The sequence below is a fragment of the Scyliorhinus torazame genome, chromosome 7 (assembly GCF_047496885.1).
Source record: "Scyliorhinus torazame isolate Kashiwa2021f chromosome 7, sScyTor2.1, whole genome shotgun sequence".
In the NCBI taxonomy this organism is placed as follows: domain Eukaryota; kingdom Metazoa; phylum Chordata; class Chondrichthyes; order Carcharhiniformes; family Scyliorhinidae; genus Scyliorhinus; species Scyliorhinus torazame.
The window spans coordinates 208,914,836-208,936,524 of NC_092713.1; the positions used below are offsets into that span (position 1 = coordinate 208,914,836).

Sequence of the window (21,689 nt, forward strand, 5' to 3'; positions counted from 1 at the left end):
CGCCTCCAGCAGGACGACCAGCTATAACCCCCGGGGAAACGGGCTGGTGGAGAGGGAGAACGGGACGGTTTGAGGGCCGTCCAACTGGCCCTACGGTCCAGAAATCTCCCGGCCTCCCGCTGGCAGGAGGTCCTCCCCGATGCACTGCACTCCATTCGGTCGCTATTATGCACCGCCACTAACAACACACCCAATGAACGTCTCTTTGCCTTCCCCAGGAAGTCCACATCCGGGGTGTCGCTCCCGACTTGGCTCTCAGCTCGAGGACCCGTACTCCTCTGTAGGCACGTCCGACTCCACAAGGCAGACCCGTTGGTTGAAAGGGTGCAGTTACTCCACGCTAACCCCCAGTATGTCTACGTAGCGTACCCTGACGGCCGCCAGGATACTGTCTCCCTCAGGGACCTGGCACCAGCAGGTTCCCCCCCCCCCCCCCGGTCCAGCTCTCCCCCCCCCCCCCCCCCCCCGCGGCACACCCAGCTGCAACCCCCCTCAGGAACATCCATCCTCCCCCTGCCCACGCCCGAGGATGAAGAGGATTTTGGCACGCTCCTGGAGTCACCGAGGACCAGACCAACACCGGAATCACCGCCACCAATGCCACATCAAGGCCCTGAACTGGCTAAATCTATAATTGGTTCGGGACTATCAAATATTTTTTAAAATATTTTTTTTCACTTCTGTATATTAAACTTGCTCTGTATATAGTTCTCCACCACCCCCGCCGGACTCAATTTTAACAGGGGTTGAATGTGGGAATCAACACTGTTGTATATATTAGGAGATGTGTGGTAAGACTCTGTACTACAGGTACGGAGGTAGTCCCTGCCTGCTGGCTCCGCCCAGTAGGCAGAGTATAAATATGTGTGCTCCCTATACAGCAGCCATTTCGCCAGCTGCTGTAGGAGGCCACACATCTTAGAGTAATAAAGCCTCAGTTGTATTCAACTCTCGTCTCTGTGCAATTGATCGTGCATCAATCCTCAAGTTAGAAATGGCAGAATTTAACTCATAAGATGGAGCCACCAGATCTTTCCTCTGGGGAATGCCAAGGATGTTCTTCTGAACAATTTCCTGCTCGGGCACTAACTAATTAAGGACTGAAAGGTTTTGACTATTTTTTTTGATGGCCTAACTGGCTCAATCATAGCTTTCCCTAGCAGGCCTGCGCCAGTAACAGGAAAGTGTTCTGTTCTCAGCGAAGTGGGATCCAAATTCACCTAAAAAGATAGAAGTTGTTTAGGCACAAACAACACACAAGAATGACAGTCAGGGGAACCTTGTGTTTCAGGGGACAGGCAAGTAGATGGAATTGCTCTTGTGGAGCATAAAATAAGTCAAGAAGCTGGAGTTTACCTTTGGAGCCACACAAGGGAGATAAAAATGTGGAACTATTTTTCAGGAAGTTAAGAAGGTGGAACGTAGCTTCAAACGTACAAATGGAAGACAAAAAGATGGCACTGCTTTTTCAGCATATGGAGAAGGTGTAATTTACTTTCTGAGGCACAGAGCAAAGAAGAAGGCGGAACTTACCTTCTGTGGCACCCAGGGAACGCAAGAATGTGGAATTACTTTTCGGGTGCACAGAGAATAGGAATGTGCTTTTCAGACACAGGAAAGACAGAAATGTAAAACTACTTTTGTGGCACACATGGATGGCAGGTCATTTGAAATGACCCATCTGCAGATTTTAAAAATCAGAATCTTCGGAACAGGTTCAGATTTCAAGTGACCCATGTGTTAGCATGTGAAATACAAGGCTATTGAATTTGCAGAGTACCTTATGGGGGAATAAGATAGGTGATGGAGGGTTGATTGAATATGCTCAATTACACACTTTTGTCAGAAATTCCTAATTTACCAGCCATCAAATTCTACAAATGAGTACTTTCCATTTTATGGGAATAATGAAACTGGTGTAGGTACATCTTTTATCCCAATTTGTACCGAGATTCAGATTGTGAACAATTTCAATCATGCTCATTATCAAAAGTATGTATATTCTGGGCGGCACGGTGGCGCAGTGGTTAGCACTGCTGCCTCACGTCGCCGAGGACCCGGGTTTGATCCCGTCTCTGGGTCACTGTCCATGTGGAGTTTGCACATTCTCCCCATGTCTGCGTGGGTCTCACCCCACAAACTAAAAAGATGTGCAGGGTAGGTGAATTGGCCACGCTAAATTGCCCCTTAATTGGAAAAAAATGAATTGGATACTGTAAATTTAATAAAAATTTAAAATGTACATATATTCTACCCTTGGAAGGTTCCATGTTTATATTGGAGCAATCTTTTGGATATATGTTCCCATCTTTAATAAATAGGACAGTTTTTGCAGTTACGAGCACAGATCAACACTGAGTAATCGTGGCTGCTCTAAATAGGATTTTGGACAGGTTCAAGAGACAGAATTCTTCACTCTGTCACTACATCTTTGGCATGCTCCGAAGTAGTATTTAATCTAAAGTTAATAGCCTCAGAATGCACACTGCTGTGTTTGATTTTACTTGCAGCTGGCTGTAACAACAGCAATATCCTCATGGCCAAATCATACAATACCTAGAGTTGTCAGTTGAAGGAAATCCTTCCTTGAACGGATCAGTGGATGACAGCACTGATATATGTGTGAATACTGACCATGAAGGCTTGAAGAATTGAAAGTTTTGATTTGCAGAAGTTCCTGAGTTAAATGATTTCAGCTGGTAGAGTGCCCGGAGTACACGACTCGCATCACTGTCACTGGACTTAGGGCAAGGGAGGAAATCAGGCTCGTTTTTGACCATTACTCTGTGATACTTGTCAATTAAAGGCAGAGGCTGCCCAGGCTGTGATAACTGCAACAAATGAGTAACTAATTAAGACTTATTATTCAGACACTCATATTAAGAACGGTTACTTGGGTAAGGTACCAGGGTAAGCTGCTGCCCATCGATCTACCCAAGCAATTCCTGATTGTAAAGATGAAACTGTGAAAATCAATAGTACGGATGGCACGTTGGCGCAGTGGTTAGCACCGCTGCCTCATGGCGCCGAGGACCCGGGTTCGATCCCGGTCCTGGGTCACTGTTCGTGAGAAGTTTGGACATTCTCCCCGTGTCTGCGTGAGTCTCACCCCCACAACCCAAAGATGTGCAGGGTAGGTGGATTGGCCACACTAAATTGCCCCTTAATTGGAAAGAAAATAATTGGGTAATCTAAATTAATTTAAAAAAAGAAAATCAGTAGTATTTGGGTGTTGTTGCTCTTTAACTTTAATATAACATAATTATATTACTGAGGTACCCCATACGGTACATTTGATCTAATCCCCTTTTGGTGACAAAGGCATGATTTTCCCACCCCATTGCGACCATTGGTTCTGTTGTGTTTGGAGCATCGTGGGAGAGGCCCAAAATGGACTTTGAGCCGGGCACCGAGCAACATGTGAGTCACCTGACCCATGGCGGTGATCTGAATCATGCCCTAGCTGGGCAAGCTCCAGATCATCATATTTAATGGATCCATTAGGCTCATCAAAATATGCATGCCCAGTTTGATACTGCATTTTCCTGGCTCCTGGGAGTAACCGGCCGCACCAGTGAGGCCTCACCCAGGTGCCGATTTGTACTGGTTTCCACAAGCGGAGACCCCAGGCGTGATGGCCACTCCGCAGGGGCTCGGAGACCACTGGAGCCCCCTGGGTAGTTGGAGACAGGTGGAACCCGGGCATCCTGGCAGTGACAACCTGGCACCCTGGCAGTGCCAGGTTGTACCAGGTTGGCACAGTCAGGTGGTCGGGCAGTGCCCAGGTTCCATGTTTGTACTGCCATGGCACCATGTAGGCAATGTCAAGGGACAATGGGGGGTTCATGCCCATCTAAAGGGGGGATGAGGGAGGGTATGAAAGGGCGTCATGAATGTTGGGAAGGGTGAAGAGAGGGGTCCTGAAATAGGCTGAAAGTGGGGGGACTGAAGGGGGAAGCAAAAGGTGGGGGGGGGGGGGCGCGGGGGCCCTCAGTAACCCCATAGTGGGATAAGCTCACTTGGGATGGTGGTGCCCTGATGCCCAAAAGGATAGATGGGTGTGGGCCAGGGTCACCCACATGCCTGGCTAGTGGTGGGGCGGGGGTGGCTCAAGAGGAGGTTGTCACTCGAAGATGTTGCCCATGCCTGCAGGGAGTCACATTGTCCATTGCTCTAGGGTGTGAGGGACCCCCAAGCTCACTTTGAGATCGGGGCATCCTTTCAAATTGGTGCTCTGATCTCTGAGGAGCAGGTCTGGCTGACGAATTTAGTTCCCCACTGCAGAAAACAATTCTAAGGGCGCGATTCTTCCAAAACATTTCTAAGTGTGACAGCGAGCGGGACCTGCTGCGAGCTTCCCGGCGCTCCGCCTAGCGAGGCCAGCAATGTGATTCAACATTAATTGGTCCTCTTAACGAGGCTTCACGAGCTTCTCACCACAAATGAAGGCTCACTCGCAATTCGCCGGGGTCGCGTTTGCCAGCCCTGGCTAACAAAGTCGAGCAGCACTTAAACTTCACTTGCTCAACCAACCCCAGTCAGCCCACAACAATGGCACCGAGGAGACCAGCCTCAAGATTAGTCGAGACTCAAAGACGCAGTGGAGGCCAGGAGAGAGGTCCTGTTCCTCCGAGGGTCCTGGAGGGTCAGCAACAGAGCAGCCAGTGCTACCTGGGACAAGGTGGCGCCGGCTGTAAGTATCGGGAGCTTAACCAGGAGGGCTGGTCGCCAGTACCGGAAAAAGCTCAACGACCTACACTGGGCAGCATGAGTGAGTGAAAAATCAATACCCACCCCCCCCCCCCCCCCGGCGGAGAACTTTCAGCCTCCACGCGACCATGCACCGCCCCAACTTCCCATGTGGACCCCACCCCTCCCTTCACTCCCCCTCTATCCCTTCAGACCCGCCCCTCACACCACTGTGAACCATGCATGTGGCTAATGATGCCCTCTCTGTGTCTCCTCAGGAAAAGCTCTCCCACAATCGTCGGGAGAGGGCCCAGACTGGCAGTGGTGTGCCGGACATAGGAATCCCCACCTCCTTCGAAGAACGGACCCAGGAGGTGACGGGGATGGCCAAGGACAGAGTGGTCACCCACACGGAGGTTGGCGGAGACCGCACAGGTGAGAAACCACCGGGCTCCACCCAGAGGGCCTGTGACATATTAGTTGTTATTGCTTTACTGACTGACCCATCCATCCCACTGACCACGTGTCCATTCTCCCACAGGTCCTCCAGCTGAAGGCGCCGACAGGCGGTGGGGGGACACCATCGGCAGAATGGGGAATTGTAAAACACATTAAACACCCTTGAGCACAGCCAGTATGGCGCCTCTGTTACTTCTTTCCGAAATGTGGGCTGACCTCCGAACCCCTGACCCACCTCGCCAGGCATTTTCCCCTTCCCCCGGGCACACAACTTACAGGTGATGGGTTTGAGCCAGCACTCAGCGGGGGTCAGACTTGTGATGGAGGAGTATCAGCGCTCAACTCTCTGTGGGTTATCATCACCCCCCCCCTGTTCTCGATAGTGACCCGCTGACAGTGCCGACACAGTCCCAGCACCCTGCAGTGATGTGACACAGACCCGGGGTGTTCGGGTGCTGGCTGCTGGAGTGTGGTGCTACGTTCTTTAATGTACAGACACAGTGTACAGGCATCACAGTCTGATTGGGATGCTAGGCAATGACTTCCACATGCTACATGGCCCGCCCAGCCATGGGAGACCACTTGGGTTGTGTGAATTGCTCACTTAGCCACGATTGCCATTTCCCTATTACCAATAGCCTTCAGCCACACAGTTAGAGGTCTCGGCAGTCGATGGGGGTGATGGGTGGTCAGTGGGGCTGACGGGCAGGGACAAGGGTGGCCCCTGGAATGGACACCCACGATCCAGGAGTTGGCATGGAGGCGCAACGCTGTTGCCCCATGATTGCCCCCCCTTAACAAGGGCAGCACGGTAGCATTGTGGATAGCACAATTGCTTCACAGCTCCAGGGTCCCAGGTTCGATTCCCGGCTTGGGTCACTGTCTGTGTGGAGTCTGCACATCCTCCCCGTGTGTGTGTGGGTTTCCTCCGGGTGCTCCGGTTTCCTCCCACAGTCCAAAGATGTGCAGGTTAAGTGGATTGGCCATGCTAAATTGCCCATAGTGTCCAAAAATTAACCTTAGTGTTGGGTGGGGTTACTGGGTTATGGGGATAGAGTGGAGGTGTGGACCTTGGGTAGGGTGCTCTTTCCAAGAGCCGGTGTAGACTCGATGGGCCTCCTTCTACACTGTAAATTCTATGATTCCATGATTAATCTCCCCACCTCTGCGGCGGGTCCCTCCCTAGCTGAGGTTCCCTCCCCCCCCCCCCCCAGCCGAAGATCCCCCATCCCCTGCCGAGCACTGGGGTGGCAAGCCCAGTGCTCCCGGGCACTTTGCCTGTGAGCAAAGATGGCTACTCACTTCCTTGGCTCCCCGCCGAAGCCCTTTGCCACGTTTTTCAAAAGGAGTACCAATAGGTGCCAGCGTGACTGCTTGCTGGGGAGGCCGATGAATCATGGGAGCCCGTTGGATATGGGGTGGCTCCCGTTAATTGTAGGGAAATACGGCTTAAGTGGTGCTAATTGATTTCTCGCCATGCTACGGTGAGATCTTGATTTCACTTATGGGAGTGGGCTGGTTGCATCGCAAATTGTTTGGCACCTAGTGTGGTTCTCGTTTTCGACCTCTCCCCCTCTACCGGCCTCGTTTTTCTCGAACAACGAAGCCGGAGAAACGCATCCTAATTGTGGGATTGGCTGGTGAGAAACTCTCCATGCCCCCAAAAATTACTAAGTGCGGGTGAATAGAGGTCTGGCAGTGCACAGGTGGCACCAACAGGGCATGCATCTCGGGCCTCCGACCCCCACGAGGGTGGTTCCATCTGGCCCCTTTTTGTGGGGACCAGTCCTGTATGGCGCTCACCCAAGGTCTCCGAGGCGAAGGGGATAGATGCCAATGCCTCGGTTACCTCAGAAACTGCATATTAGAGTGAGACTAGCTGTCTCGCTCTAATATGCAGGTTTGCTAAAAAGTTAGATCTCGCAAGGCATGTCGAGCCGGGACGGGGTACCCTGGCTTTTATCGGCCATGCTGCACCGCAACGAGCTGTTTTTCGGGCGCAGTGTGGGCGTTGGATTGCATCGTAGTCATCTTTTAGGTGAATTTCACCCTCGGTCTCCTTTAGTTTAATTTTCTGTACATAGCAACCTATGATTCTCCTCCCAATCAGATGAACCTTGGTAAATGCTTATTCCTGCTACATATGTGACAGCCTAAACCACTTCATCATTAAGTATGGTATCAACTAAATACAATGCAGGCACCTTTTACACGCTCCTGAAAATCTATTTTTCCCAAAATAACAATTCCCTCAATGTTACCAGATTCAATTTCCATTCTGACACAGTGACGTATATAGTTTGGAGCAGTGGACTTGATTTACACAACACAATTAGCGAGTGGGTCACATAGGATTAAGTTGATTTCCAGGCAGGGAGAATTATTAAAGAACTCCATTGGTTAGTTGCCTTCCAAAGGCAATAACTGGTGTTGCCTTGGCACACCCCACAAATAAACAAAAATAAAAGGCCAGATTTACTGGCTGTTCACGCCGGTGGCATATTCCGGGTCACACTAGTACAAGGGTTTCCTGGCGTCGAGGGGGGAGTCAAGCGGACATCCCGTTGACAACGGCGGGACCAGTAAAAGTGCCAGAAAAACACGCGGTGGGTTGATTGTTAAATCCCGCCCAAAATGTGTGGGGTTATTCTGAGGGCCATTTTGTGTTAATCAGTTGCTGGCAAAATCATCAGGGCAGCACTTTTAAATTGACAAAAAATAATTAGCAATTGTAGATGTGATGGCCATTTAAGTTGCTGTTTACTTCGGCGGGACCATAATATCCCAACAGGTGGAAGGAACCATAAAGCCCTGGCCAATGTATTTCATCTATGAGTTCAAATTTTAAGTTTTAACTCATTTAACCATCATTCATATACATTTACATGTTTTAAGAACTTGCAATTGGGGATGTTTTTACATTTTTATTGTGACTTGTATCTGCCAATAAAATACAGGGAGGATATGTTTACTTTAAAAGTGCATAGAAATTTGAAATGGAAAAGACCAGAATATTGGCTTCGACTGCTACAGAGCTTGAAAATTTGGATTCAATGTTGAGACAACTCCCAACAAGTTCAAGTGAAGGAGACTCGCAATTCAGAGTTCGGGTGCAGCAGTGATTTGTTCAGGTAGAATGTTTGATACAAAAGGTCAAAGACTGGGCGTATTGTAGTTACACACGTATCCAAACTCTGAACATCTAAGTTGTTTGCACTCAGATTGAGTGTATCTGGGCATCAGTGTGCAAAACTACAGGCCGATCTGTGTTAGGGCTACTGGTTAAGGAATAAATGTTGGTTAGGACTAAAGGAAACTCATTTACTCTTCTTTGAATAACATAATGGGACCTTTTGCATCTATCCAATTGCATCCACATTTCAAAGCAAAAGCTTTGGGTTCAAAGAGTTTTCAAAATCTTGTATAACATCCTCACTGCACCGACATGTCCCCACTGCTTCCAGAAGTGCTGTTCCCTCTCTCCAATCAGGATTTGCAGCATTATGGATCCTGAGGTAGGGTTTCACCTTGAAGCAGGGACCTGCAATGCTGGGGGAAGTGGTAGATGGCAACCTTATGTACTCCTGTTTAACGGGATGTGAGATTGACTATTATCAACCCCTCACTGAAAGAATAGCAGCGAGAATCTCCACCCGTGGGACTCTCCATTGTGCCAGCAGCACACCAACGCCCTCGGGTTTCCCAGCGGGGTGGGGTGGCTACAATGGGAAATCCCATTGGCAGGTGGCGGGAACAGAGAATCCCGCTGCCGGCGAGGGCTCGCCGCCCAGGACAACGTGGCCGGCGGACCAGGAAATCCCACCCCAGCTCTTTCAGAATTGAGTACTTTTCAGGAATAATGCTCAATTCTGAGCCTCTGGCCCAGAAGCAACAAGAATAGGTTCAGAGTTGTAGCATAATTTTGTAAACGTGGAGCTGCTTATTGGGCTGGACAAAATTGTGAAACAGGTCAGATTTGGCAAATTGGACTCTTTTGTTCTATCCTATTCCATTACCCAGATCTCAAGAAAGCAGAAAACATTCATTCCCTCTGTCACGGGACAACTGAAAGAAGTCTCAGAGGTGAAACACTAGCCAAGAGAATACATTCATTAAGTTTAGAGACTCAAGGTACATTGGGCGGGATTCTCCGTCCAGCCGCACCGGTTTTCTGGTGGGGCGCCCCACTGCCGGCAGTGAGATCTTCCGTCCTGGTAGCTGGCCACTGGGATCTCCCATTGTGGCCACCTCCGTGCTGTCGGTAAATCCGCGCGCGGGAGTGCTCTGCCAATGAAGCGGAGGATCCCGCCGACGGAGAATCCGGCCCAGCTTTATACAATGTTAGATGGGTTCTAGCAGAGTCTGGACTCTTTCAAGAGTCTACATACTTTATAAAGTGCATGCTTCTATTCCAAGAAACATGATATTGTATATTTTATTAGAAAGTATACATACATGAGGGGAAAGACTGGAAGGGGATACAGTTAGCAGCGATTCGAGGGCAAGGGGATCTCGGAGGGGACCATGATTGCTCGGGTAGACTGTGCTGATTCTTAAGGAAAGGGCTGTTCACTCGACCTGTGGGGAGAATGTGTCACATGAGTCAGTAACACACAATGCCAAGTAGCTAAGAGGTTTAAGGGGGTAGCAAAAGGGATTGATGAGGTGGGTAATGCAACTAATACAGTGTAACCTGCTTATTGTCATACCATCCTTAATAGCTAATGAAATATGTATTTTTAGATGTCAGCTCAAACACTTTGTCTAATGTCATAGATGGGTCAATGCAACTTAATTAGCCAGAATCACAGCAACTTCCGATAAACATTACACTGCTAAACTGTTCCCACCTAATTGAGAAGATTACTTGCATCAAAATGCATCCAAACCATTGAATGCATCAAAATTCTCTCTTTTTAAAAAAATAACCCTTTCGTCTTCACATGCCTTTCCTATCATTTCCCCCAATGCTATTTCCTCTTTTTCACATCTTTTCCCTCAATATCTTTTTGCTCATGTCCATTCTATTATGTCTACCGTTTAACCATCATTCCTTTCTATTCCCTATATATCCCATTTCCCAAGGACAATTACTTCTCGTTTCCTGATCCGTTACTCACCTCAGCTTCCGCCCAACCACACTCCCGTCTTTTGCGTCTGTGCTACATTTCTTTCTGGTGTCTTTGACTTTCTTGTGTTTCCATTATTTGTCTTGTTTTAACCTTTGATCTGTTTTCTAAGTTGATTGAATTGCTGAACTGCCATCCATTGTAAGTTGGGTATGATAATAACATGGCTCCACTGTACTAGAAATCATCAAATCCCTTCAGACAACTTGTGAACATTCACTGGCAAAGACAATGAACTGTTCTCTTTTCAAGGTCGCACTTGAACAACTTTGGGAGAGGTGTGCTGGGAATATACTTGTTGAAAGGGGATTTCCAAAAAATGTTAGTCAAAAAATGTTGATAAAAGAAAAAGCATTCTCATTAAGATTCAGGGAAGACTCTGGGTTCCATCCCCATCCTTTTGATCCTTCCTGCAAAGTTTAATTACAGCAGCAGATGGCTCAGAGATCCATAGCAGAGGAAGTTCTTAACAAAACATTACCGAAGGAGAAGCCGAAACACACCAACGTTTCAATGAAGTAAAAAACAAGATCTTCTATCAGTCCCAATTTTAGCCTATCGGATAGAGATCGCGTACAGTGTTTAGCTACGGACTTAAGTGTGACATGCTGTTACCTAGAGCAATGAATGCAGATTGAAGTAAACAAACAGTTTAGTGAATGCAGTCTGTCATCATCTCAATGTATGAAGAGCTGATTGCTACAGATTGATAGACAGCTTGGTTTTGGCTGTAGCAGACTATGAACTGAGAAATAGAGTTGAGTTGGAATCAACTCAGAACAAAAATGATTGAGGCTGAAACAGAACAAATGGACAGATTTCTAATTCAGTAGACATGAACAACAGCTTTGCATTGGTAAACATGGGCCACACATAGCGTGGACACTGTGCAAAGCGGCGCAGTGGGTAGGACTGCTGCCTCACTGTGCTGAGGACCCGGGTTCGATTCCGGGTCCCTGTCCGTGTGGACAGGCTTTGGCAAGTGAGGAGCTCAGCTACTCATCACAGAATTCCCAGCTGCGGCAGTCACAATATATGTTTGTTCTGTCTGGACAATGTTGATCCCCAGGATGTCGATGGTGGGGAGTCAGTGATGGTAGCGGCATTGAATGTCAAGAGGAGGTGGTCAACTTTTTCTTGTTAGAGATGGTCATTGCCATCACTTGTGTGGTGCAGATGTTTCTTGCCACTTATCAGCCAAGCCTGAATGTTGTCCAGGTCTTTCTACATCCTGGCACAGGCAGTTTCAGTATCTGAGGGGTCGTGAATGGAACTGCACTCTCTGCAATTATCAGCAAATATCCACTTTTGATCTTGATGGAGGGAAAATTATTGGTGAAGGTCTTTGGCGTCTGCATCAATGTCCTCGGACTGAAATGATTGGCCTCCAAAATCCACAACCATCTTCCTTTTTGCGAGGCATGAGTCCAGCTAGTGGAGACATGTCCCTCTGATTCCCATTGACTTCAGTTTCATTCGGGCCCCCTTGACGCTCGATCAAATGCTGCCCTGACATCAAGGGCACTCACTTTCACCTCATCCCTGGAATTGAGGTATTTTGTTCATGTTTACATCAAAATTATATTGGTCCTGTTGGAACCCAAACTGGTCAGCGGTGAGCAGATTATTGCTGAGTAAGTGCTGCAATTGTAATGCTGCCAACATCTTCCATCACTTATGGGGTGGTAATTGACCAGATCAGGTTTTTCCTGCTTTTTGTGGACATAACGTATCTGGGCAACTTTCTACTTTGTTGGGTGGTTTCCAGTATTTTAGCTATACTGGAACAGCTTGGCTAGAAAATTAATTCATTTTGGATAGGTCTTCAGGACTAGGGCCAGGATATTATCAGGGCCCATAGCCATGACAGTGTCCAGTATGCTCAGCCATGATTTGATATCATATGGAATCAATTTTATTCATTGAAGTCAGGCTTCTGTGATGCTGGTGACCTCAGGAGGATGAAGAGACAGATTATCCACTGGTTTCCCCCCTTGGTTTCTGTGGCTGTCAGCACCCTGTTCCCCTGGGTTTCTGTGGCTATGGCTCATCTTTCATTCTCATTCCACAGTGTAAATATTTCCCACTTTCTCTGTCTTTTAGCTTTGACAAAGGGTCATCTGGACTCGAAATGTTTGCTCTTTTCTCTCCCTACAGATGCTGCCAGACCTGCTGAGATGTTCCAGCATTTTCTCTTTGGTTTCAGATTCCAGCATCCCACAGTAATTTGCTTTTGTCCACTGGGCACTTCCTGCTGAAGATGGCTGCAAATGCTTCAGCCTTGTCTGTTGCACTTGCTGGGTTCAGCCATTATTGAGGATGGAAATGTTTGTGGAGCCTCCACCTCTGGTTAGTTGATTAACTGTTCACAACTGGATGTGGTAGGTCAACAGAACTTTCATTTAATCCAGTTGTTGTTGGATCATTTATCTACAGAATTCTGTTTTAACTGTTAGCATGCATGTAGTCTGTGTCGTACATTCACCACGTTGGAAACACATTAGATACTATTACGATACCGCGGTCAATTCCAGCCCCATTGCAGTCACAATACAAGTGAATTAACCAATAATTCTTATAAAAATTTATAACATAAATTACAGTCACCAGGTTTGTAAGTTAAAACATAATTACTGTTTATTTATAACAAGAATGATGATGGATTATGTAGTAAATGCGCTTGGATACAACAAGCTAACCTACTACCCCCTCCCCCCCATCCTCCCCGCCCCCACCACCACCACTTCAACTGTCCCACCCTCAACCCACACCACAAACACAGGAGGGGGAAAGGGGTAAAATAATAAGGATAAAGGTCAAAATATAAGAGTCTTTGCTTCAAACGGTGGTTCCTTAGCATGCTTTCCTCACAACACGCTGGTTTGTCAAAGCCTCTGGTTTACAGCTGGTAATGTTCTTTTTGCAGAGTCATTCATTCAGTACTCACAAAGCAGCAGGCTTTCTTCTGGAGAGACACTTCAGTTTTTATTAAACTGGGTCTTCAGCTCGAGGTTCACACTCAGGTTTATTTCTTCCTTGAGACACTTTATCTCACATCAAACCCTGCTTCCAGCTCATGGCTTGATTTCCAGGCCTCTGCAGCCTCCAGAGAACAACACCCCAACTTGCTGGAGAGAGAGTCAGCTCCCACAGTGGCCTTCTGGAGAGAGTTTAGTTGGATCTTTTGGGAGAGAATGAACTAGAACCCTTCATCCAAGCTCCAGAATCAAAACTGAAACCAAACTTCGACCTCGTGAGTCTGAGAACATTTCAGTGGGATCAGATCCAATCACCATCTGTTACCAGACAGAACACAGTCTCTTGGGCCCAGTCATTGGCCATCAGCCAAATCAATAAAACCAAGTCATCACTGACACATGCCAATTGGCAATCACCAGTCTAGGTCAGCACAGTCTTCCGGATCCTGCTTTTTGAACTAAAGGTATAAGCTGCTTCGCCTTAAAGTAACAGGTGCATTAAATATCCATGGATCCAAAAAGCAACAGGAAAAATACAAGAAAGTGGAAATAAAATAATGAACAGGGATTAAACAGGAACAAACAGAAAGGGCTGTTACAATATGCCGGATATTGCTCCTGGCATGCTTTTCTACTCCTCTCATTGAACCAGGGTTGCTCCCTTGGCTTGATGGTAAGGTAGGGTTGAGGGATGTGCAAGGCCTTGAGGTTTTAGATTGTGGGAGAATACAATTCCGCAGTTTCAAATGGACTACAGCATCTTATAGATGCCCAGTTTCTCGCTTCTGGATTTGGTCAGCATCTATCCCACTTAACATAGAACATATAGTGCAGAAGGAGGCCATTCGGCCCATCGAGTCTGCACCAACCCACTTAAGCCATCACTTCCACCCTATCCCCGTAACCCAATACCCCCTCCTAACCTTTTTTGGTCACTAAGGGCAATTTATTATGGCCAATCCACCTAACCTGCATGTCCTTGGACTGTGGGAGGAAACCGGAGCACACGGAGGAAACCCACGCGACACGGGGGTGTCCCTGCAGACTCCCCACAGACAGTGACCCAGCAGGGAATCGAACCTGGGACCCTGGCACTGTGAAGCCATAGTGCTAATCACTTGTGCTACCGTGCTGCCCTTAGTGTGGTCATTGTGTCATATAACATAATGACGGGACTTTGTCTCCACACGGACTGTGTGGTGGTCACACCAACCAACATTGGTAAAACAGGTCAGATATGAAGGGTAATGCATTGTTGAAGACAGTATTCAGGTCATCGTTAACATATAGAGTTGTATTCTTCTGAGAGCAGCAGTGGGAAGACAAGTATCAGAATGCATTTTGCGAATATTACATTGCTAAGAGCAACATTGGGAAGGTTGGTGCTGGGTCGCATATTAGGAATAGGACAATGTTGACAGCAGCAATGGAAATTTTGCAGAGCTTATGCTACTAATAACACTAAGGGAGGTTATAGGGATCAGGAAGGTTGTTCTCATTAGTTCTTTCAATATTTGCTGTTCAACAATCCTCCAAGATATACTGCCATTATATTGCTTAAAAAGGTTGACAGGGTCAACCAAATGAGTACCTTGAATGGTTTCAACTCAGCTGCATTGGTTTTTAATTGACAAGGATTGTTAAAACATCAACCCTTTTTTGTTTGGTTGGAGAGATGTGGCCATTAAACAAAACTGTACATGTAATTCTTTCCCACACTCCACCACCCACTGCCCCCAGTACAGTTCGAAAGTTTGACCTTGGTTAGATTTAATGACATCATCAAGCATTTTGTATCTAGTTATTTTCATGGTCCAGACATCCTTTTCTCTCCAAATGTCTTGATTACTCTAGACAATAATACAGAAATGTTTAATGAAGAGATGAAACCCCAAGTACCAAAATATGTAGAGCAGTAAGTAGAATGGATAGCATCTGCAGTAAGTGCTGAATGAGTTCAGTTTCTGCTCCAGTACATATCGCTACAGCAAGAAACTATTTATACAGTGGAGCCCTGTTCATTGGAAAATTCAGTTGGAAATGAACTGATTATTTGTACTGAAGAAATATCCAAGTTTACAATTACAATTTGTGGAAAGTGGCCAAAGGAACACTCAAAATGAAGAGTTGCTCAAATATTGGTAGGACTTCCCAATATTATTCAACATGTCTATTAATGACTCAACCTCAACTACTTACATTATCTGACATAACTGTGCCAAATGGCCTAACTCTGCTCCTATACCTTATGAACTGCTCAATTCACTTCAACTATCTTACTTGGCAGAACGGAATACAACTTCACTCCATTCCTGTTTACTTTATTTGAGACAACTGAATGCTCGTCTACCGAACTCCTTTGTCCTCCCTACTCTGATATGACAGGCCCTGTCCCACACATGTCCAACTGTATTGTCTGATATCATCCATTCCACCCATTCAGTCTAGCAAGAGTCAGATCACTTTACATAATTCCAACCCATATCATTCAACGTGATTGATTATTAATTCCATTTCATATGCTCCTCCACCAATTTAACTGATTGAACTGGTCATATGCTGCTTCCTGGCGCCTGCAGAATAGTTATCACCTGGATCAGGTACCATGCGAAAAACCTTAGTTACATGCAGATTAAAGGCTTACTAGCAGCACTCAGCTTTACATTAGGCTGCTTGGCCCACATCTTGCAGCTGATGGCCTGATCACAATCATTTCATTAAGCCTCTAAATGGGCTGTAACATTTTTTTGCACTAAGCTATGAAATGGATTTGATGACAAAAGAGAGGCAGGACCGTCTCAGGCTTGGAGGGCCGAAGGGCCTGTCCCTGTGCTGTACTTTTCTTTGTTCTATTACCTCTGCCATTTTGATGGAAGGGATTTTCATGGAGAATGAGAGGCCTAAGGGGAAATAAGGGGTCAGAGGTGTTGAAATGGGAACTAAAATAAAATACTTTCTTACCTGGTCTTTGGCCTGAAAAATGTACAGTCTCAAAACTTGTCGTCATGGCTCGTTCCCGCTGCTTAAAAAACTCCCGAGGATTTCCATCCCGCAGTGCAATAAGAGCTGCAGCTTCCTGTTGATAGAAGGGAATGTGAGAAAAACAGGACATGCCATATTGAAGTTTCACATTTTATAAACATGGCTGTAAACTTAGATTTAAGTTTTGTTTTAGGTAAGCATCTTCCCTAATTTTGTTCATAACTTCATTGAACTGCATCTCTTCCTAAGTCTTCTCTGTCACGTTATCTGAATGTCAAATTTGATCATCGGAACCAAATATTCTGTAGCATGTTTTGAGGCAATGGTGCATAATGCTGGTGCATATGGCGAGGGGGTGGGTTGAAGTTACTTGTGACATTAACAGCAGAATGCTTGTTTCTTCCCATTCTCAATGATCCACTATCAAATTCGGAATGCATGCTTTGAAGCATGCAATTTCATTATTCGATCATTAATATGAAGGAAAAGAAGAGTAGTTATATTTTATATAAACTGCTGTGTTTCTCGTTGATCATTAACTGTATTATAAATGTTTCCTATACCCTTTAAAATTCAGTTTCAAACACCTAGAATGCTCAGTAATGCTAAACAAACAAAAAACAGTGAAATGAGGCTGTATTTAAAGGGGTATCATAGGCCCCAATTGCACCTCCCTGGCTGAAGTGTCTGGGTAGGGGAATCCACCCACGACCCTGATGGCTGGCCTTACCCATTTAATGCTGGGGGTAGTGTTAAATAGTTGGAGGCAGAACATCCGACCCCCCCCCCCCACCCCCCCACCCCCCCTCAGGAGAAAGACCTGTCTTAGAGAACTGTAGCCAATCGGCTGACAACTCAAATGTCTCAGCGGTTCCTCGGGAGCGCAGGCCCCCTCCCACTTTCTCACGCACCGCGCCTGGCTCCCCGCCAGACAACAATCTTTGCAACTACAGATGCCGGGTTTTCCGAGGCATGGGTCTCTCCCGAGGCAGCAGGATAAGGCCCTTAATTGTCCTTAATAGGTCCAAGTGTGGGCAGGCCGCACAACAGCACCCCTATGATGGGGGCAGGGGCGGGGTGGGGGTGGCGGATTGGTGTTGGATTTTATGTGCTCATTCTGCCTTCAAAGCTACTGGCAGCAAAGCTTACTATGCAGCCCAAAGTTACAGCTGCCATCAATTCCACTGAAATCCACACCAAAATGATAAGAGATACTTCAGATCACTGAGGTAGGGACTAGAAGTCAAAGGGATTATATTATATCACACTGGTGAGGGAGAGCTTTAAGGCTCCCTCAGGACTTCAGTACTCAGGAAATACTCCATTTTCCTCATTGTGGGGAACAATATTGTCCAATGGGTAACTGAGCATCCTCAAAATGAGTGAAGGTTACATATTTGAAACTCGCATCAAAACTTTTAAACCACCAAACTTTTATTTTAACCAAAGTGGAGGGAGGAGGGGCCGGGAGTGGGTTCGGGACATGTTCTCAGAGGGGAAGTTTTCTGGACTGGATGAGCTGCGGGGGAGGTTTGAGTTACCGAAGGGAAGTGGGTTTAGGTATAAGCAGGTGTGGGACTTCGCGCGAAAGGAGTTGTGAATGTTCCCTCAGCTACCAGAGTACACATTATTGGAGAAACTGCTCTGATGACTTGGGGGAGGGCAGGATTGGGTACATATACGGGTGGTTGGGTGATCAGGGCAAGGCACTGGTGGTATGGATAAAGTGTAAGTAGGAGGATGAGTTTGGAGGGGGATAGGCTGGGGACATTGGTGTGAGGCGATGCGGCAAGAAAGCTTGGCTGGGGGACTTGTATGACTTTCTCCAGCTGAGGGGGTCAGAAAAAGGCTTTGAAGTGCGGTGGTGACCATTCATGAATTTATTTGAGGAACTGTTCGTCGTTGGGGGGGGGGGGGGGGGGGGCGGGGGGGGGGGGGGGGGGATGGTATTAACAGGGGATACGTTGTACAAACTTTTAATTATGTCTTTTTGGACTGTTGCGTTTATTGATATTGTGTATGTTTGGAATATCTTTTTCAAAAACTTTTCACCAGGCAAGAAATTTCTGGGAAGGCCTGTGGGGTGGGACAGAATTTCTGTCCATCAACTGGTTAAACCCGAATGCTGAAATCCTGGGGTCAGGCTAATTTCCATAGCTTCAGTGGCTGCCAGTACTGCTCCAGCGAAACTGTGAGGGAGAGGATAAAGTTTGCTGTAGTGTATTGCCACAGTACACTAGAGCCATGCCACCCATGGTAAAGAACTAAATCTCCCAGAATTCAAACATTCCCAAGACTGAAGCAGGGAAATGCTCAATGAAGAAGGTGTTTGGTCCCATTTCTGCTAATATCCAGTCTTAGCCTGCTTCACAGTACAGCAAAGGTAACTAAGTAGAACTGACAGGATTTTGGATGACAAATATCATTCATCCAATCCTCTCTCTTCCAGGGATATCACCGCAGAATCAGTGTGCACACCAGAACCACCTGATTTGTACTGAGCTGAATTAAAATGAACAAGGCAACACTGGATCCTATTTCAAATTCTGACTCATCTGCCTGAGTAACACTTTAGAAATTTCCACCAGGTCTGTGAATTTCTGCAATGTCTTTCAGTAATGTCATCTGTCACTGCAGAGTTACAGCTTTGGGCATCCAGGATTGTTATCATTTCAGGAGAAAGTGCTTCTGCCTATCGCCTATCAGCACACTTTGATCTTTATTAAAGGCTTACAGCTGCTTTTTCAGCAGAATCGCTGATCTTGGACCCTTTGTTCTCTTCATCCTCGTTCTCCTCCAATCCCTCTTTCTCCACTTCCTATTTCAAAATGAACATGGTTAGAATTATGCACATGTTTTAATGACCCAGCGCGGGCTCACACTGAGCTTATCAATTGCTATTTTGAAACTGAATGGACAGAGACAGCTGAAGCAAGGCTCATGACAACTATGAAGTACATATCAAAATACGCTAAAAACAAATTTTGAACATTTTGCTCAAATCCATTGAATTAATAAAATTATACAAGGTGCAAAATATAAAAGATCTGTGGATGAGAACAGCAGGAGACCTGAGAGCATAACAGGATTGAAGGAGCAGCTGGGATGTGATGGGGAGGAAGCACTGCAAGAACAAATCAGCAAAACAATTAAAGAATCACGTGACAGGACTTTTACAATCCCAGGTGGTGTTATACCTAAAGGGGAAGATCCCAAAATGGAACCTTGGCACAAAAGAGTGTAACTTTTACATTTATTTCTAAAACGTGGAGCAAGAGAGTCACGGGGTCACTAATTAGTTTTAACAACAAGAAACAAACATTTATTAAACATGAGAAAATTGGATTATGATACAATACTCCTTTACTCCCTCCTTAGTTTAACAATTACACAGGTTATAGGGTTAACTTGATTACAAGATACATCTTAATCAACAATGGTCTCATTAACACAAAGTCTCTTTTAAGCACACAAGATGACTGTGGGCAAATACACGCTCCACTTTAAAACCCAAATTAATGTTTGTGGATGTCTCCTCAGAAACTTCCCAGATGATGTCATGTGAGAGTTTCCAAACTCTGCTCCCAAAAACACGGTTCAAAACTTCTCTCATAATTATGCAGTTCATTAACCGTTTGCATTCCAAAATGCATACCAGAGGCTGGATTCTCCATTTCAGGGACTATGTTCCCACGCCATCATGAAAACTGTGGTCTTTTACGCCAGGAAAACTGCCATCAAAAGGCCACAGATTCACAGCCATGCAGGGGGCTAGCAGGCAGCTGTCGTGGAGCTCGCAGCTCTAGTTGCCGAAACGGCCCCTCGCATTTCCAGGTCAGAAGCCGCGCATGCGCACGCAGGGACCTCCAGCGGCCGTGCCGTGCTCCATGGCGGATTCAAACTGCGGACCTGGACCATGGAAGTAGTGTCCCCGATCGGTCGCTCGCCCGACCCGGACCGCCCACACAAAAAACCCCAGTTCTGAATGAGGCCCCCTCTGCCCTCCAATTGGCCCTCCCCCGACTGTGGCGGCCCCAGACTGAGTCCGGGCTTTTGTTTTTGCGGGCCTTGGACATCAGGACGCCACCAATCTCTCGCTACAATGAGGAGTTCTGGCGAGCAGTACTCCCCGTTGTAAAAAACGGGGCTATGTGCGACCTCGGCCATGCATTCCCCGTTTAGGCCCCTTATTCAACATGAGTAGCGTTGAACTGCCACGTGTTTCTCGGCACTGCAGCTGCCGGGAAACACACGGCGAAACGTGCTTGCTGGGGGACTTTGTTCCCTTTTGGGAAGATCGCGCCCATTATGCCCAGAAAAAGCCATATTTATTCTGTAAATGAGGTGGTGCTTGGATGTTAAAAGTTGGTCAGATCTGTAATGTCTCCTTTTTGTAGAAGACGAGTGGGATTCTCTGGTCCGCTGGCCGCGTTTTCCTGGGCGGCACACCCTCGCCGGCAGCGGGATTCTTCGTTCCTGCTATCTGGCAATGGGATTTCCAATTGTGGCCACCCCACCGTGCCGGGAAACCCGCAGGCGTGGGTGCACTGCCAGTGCAACGGAGAATCGCGCCGGTGGAGAATCCCGTTGGATATTTCCCAATTCCCATAACAGGGGGCACCAGAATTATTAGCAGGTTTCTAGAATGAGTTGAGGCAGTGACATTACACTCTCACTCTGCAAAACCTGGCTCAAAATCTGCAACAGCAGAAATATCTTGGAGGCAGTGATAGGATCTAGATTTTCTATGCCTGGGGTAAATTCCAGTCAGTCAGCATGCTTAACTGGTTCATTACCCTATCTCTTTTCTGCTTATAGAGGAGGCACAGTGACATGACACACAGTCATCCAGATACTGGGGATATCTATAACATCCAGAGTGAGAAATAGAAACCTCACTGACCTTGTTGTTACTTGGCTTTGATGCAGTTTGGATTTCATCAACTTCCACGGTTTGCAATTTCTTCCTAAAATTAAGAAGCACACACACAGGAAGTGAAGGTAAAAGATAGTACCAAGGTAAGATTGAAAAAGGAGATGACAGCATTAAATTGAGCTTTTTCCCACCCCCATCGCACATGCAAACTCACTCCATACTAATGTTTCATAGTGAAACAGCTCAGAATGTTGAGTTGCCCACTCTTGATGACTCGACTTCCAATCCACTACAAAATGGTGAAGACCCTGACACAATGGATTTCTCAAAATTATATAGAAACCATCCCACATTGGAATTAACACCATAAACTCCAAGAAAACTGGACAAAATATAGTAAAAATCCATCAGTATTTACTATTCACTAACATGTGAAATAGAGATGAACAATTGGCATATTACTCTAACTGTTGAAGGACCTAGGAAAGTAATAGAAGACAGACTATGCATAGATATTTTTCTCGCATGCAAAGGCAGAATACTCCAAATACAGCGAATGTGTTAGTCCCAGCCCAA

At 46.5% G+C, this 21,689-nt stretch overlaps 1 protein-coding gene and 1 long non-coding RNA gene across 3 annotated transcripts in view; one reads left to right on the plus strand and one right to left on the minus strand.

Annotated features, from left to right (window-relative positions):
* The window catches only part of LOC140426816 (drebrin-like), a 324,386-nt gene that overhangs the window by 20,433 nt on the left and 282,264 nt on the right, over window positions 1-21,689 (minus strand). For both annotated transcript variants that reach the window (XM_072512027.1, XM_072512026.1), the window contains 3 exons: window positions 21,141-21,204; window positions 18,972-19,055; window positions 16,217-16,331 (listed from right to left, as the gene is read on the minus strand). In XM_072512027.1, coding sequence (XP_072368128.1) covers window positions 16,217-16,331; window positions 18,972-19,055; window positions 21,141-21,204 — 263 coding nt within the window. The remainder of the gene's footprint in view (window positions 1-16,216; window positions 16,332-18,971; window positions 19,056-21,140; window positions 21,205-21,689) is intronic.
* LOC140427436 (uncharacterized) lies at window positions 4,971-5,319 on the plus strand. Its single transcript, XR_011948488.1, has 2 exons — window positions 4,971-5,124; window positions 5,231-5,319. It is a non-coding gene; the product is annotated as an uncharacterized lncRNA (long non-coding RNA).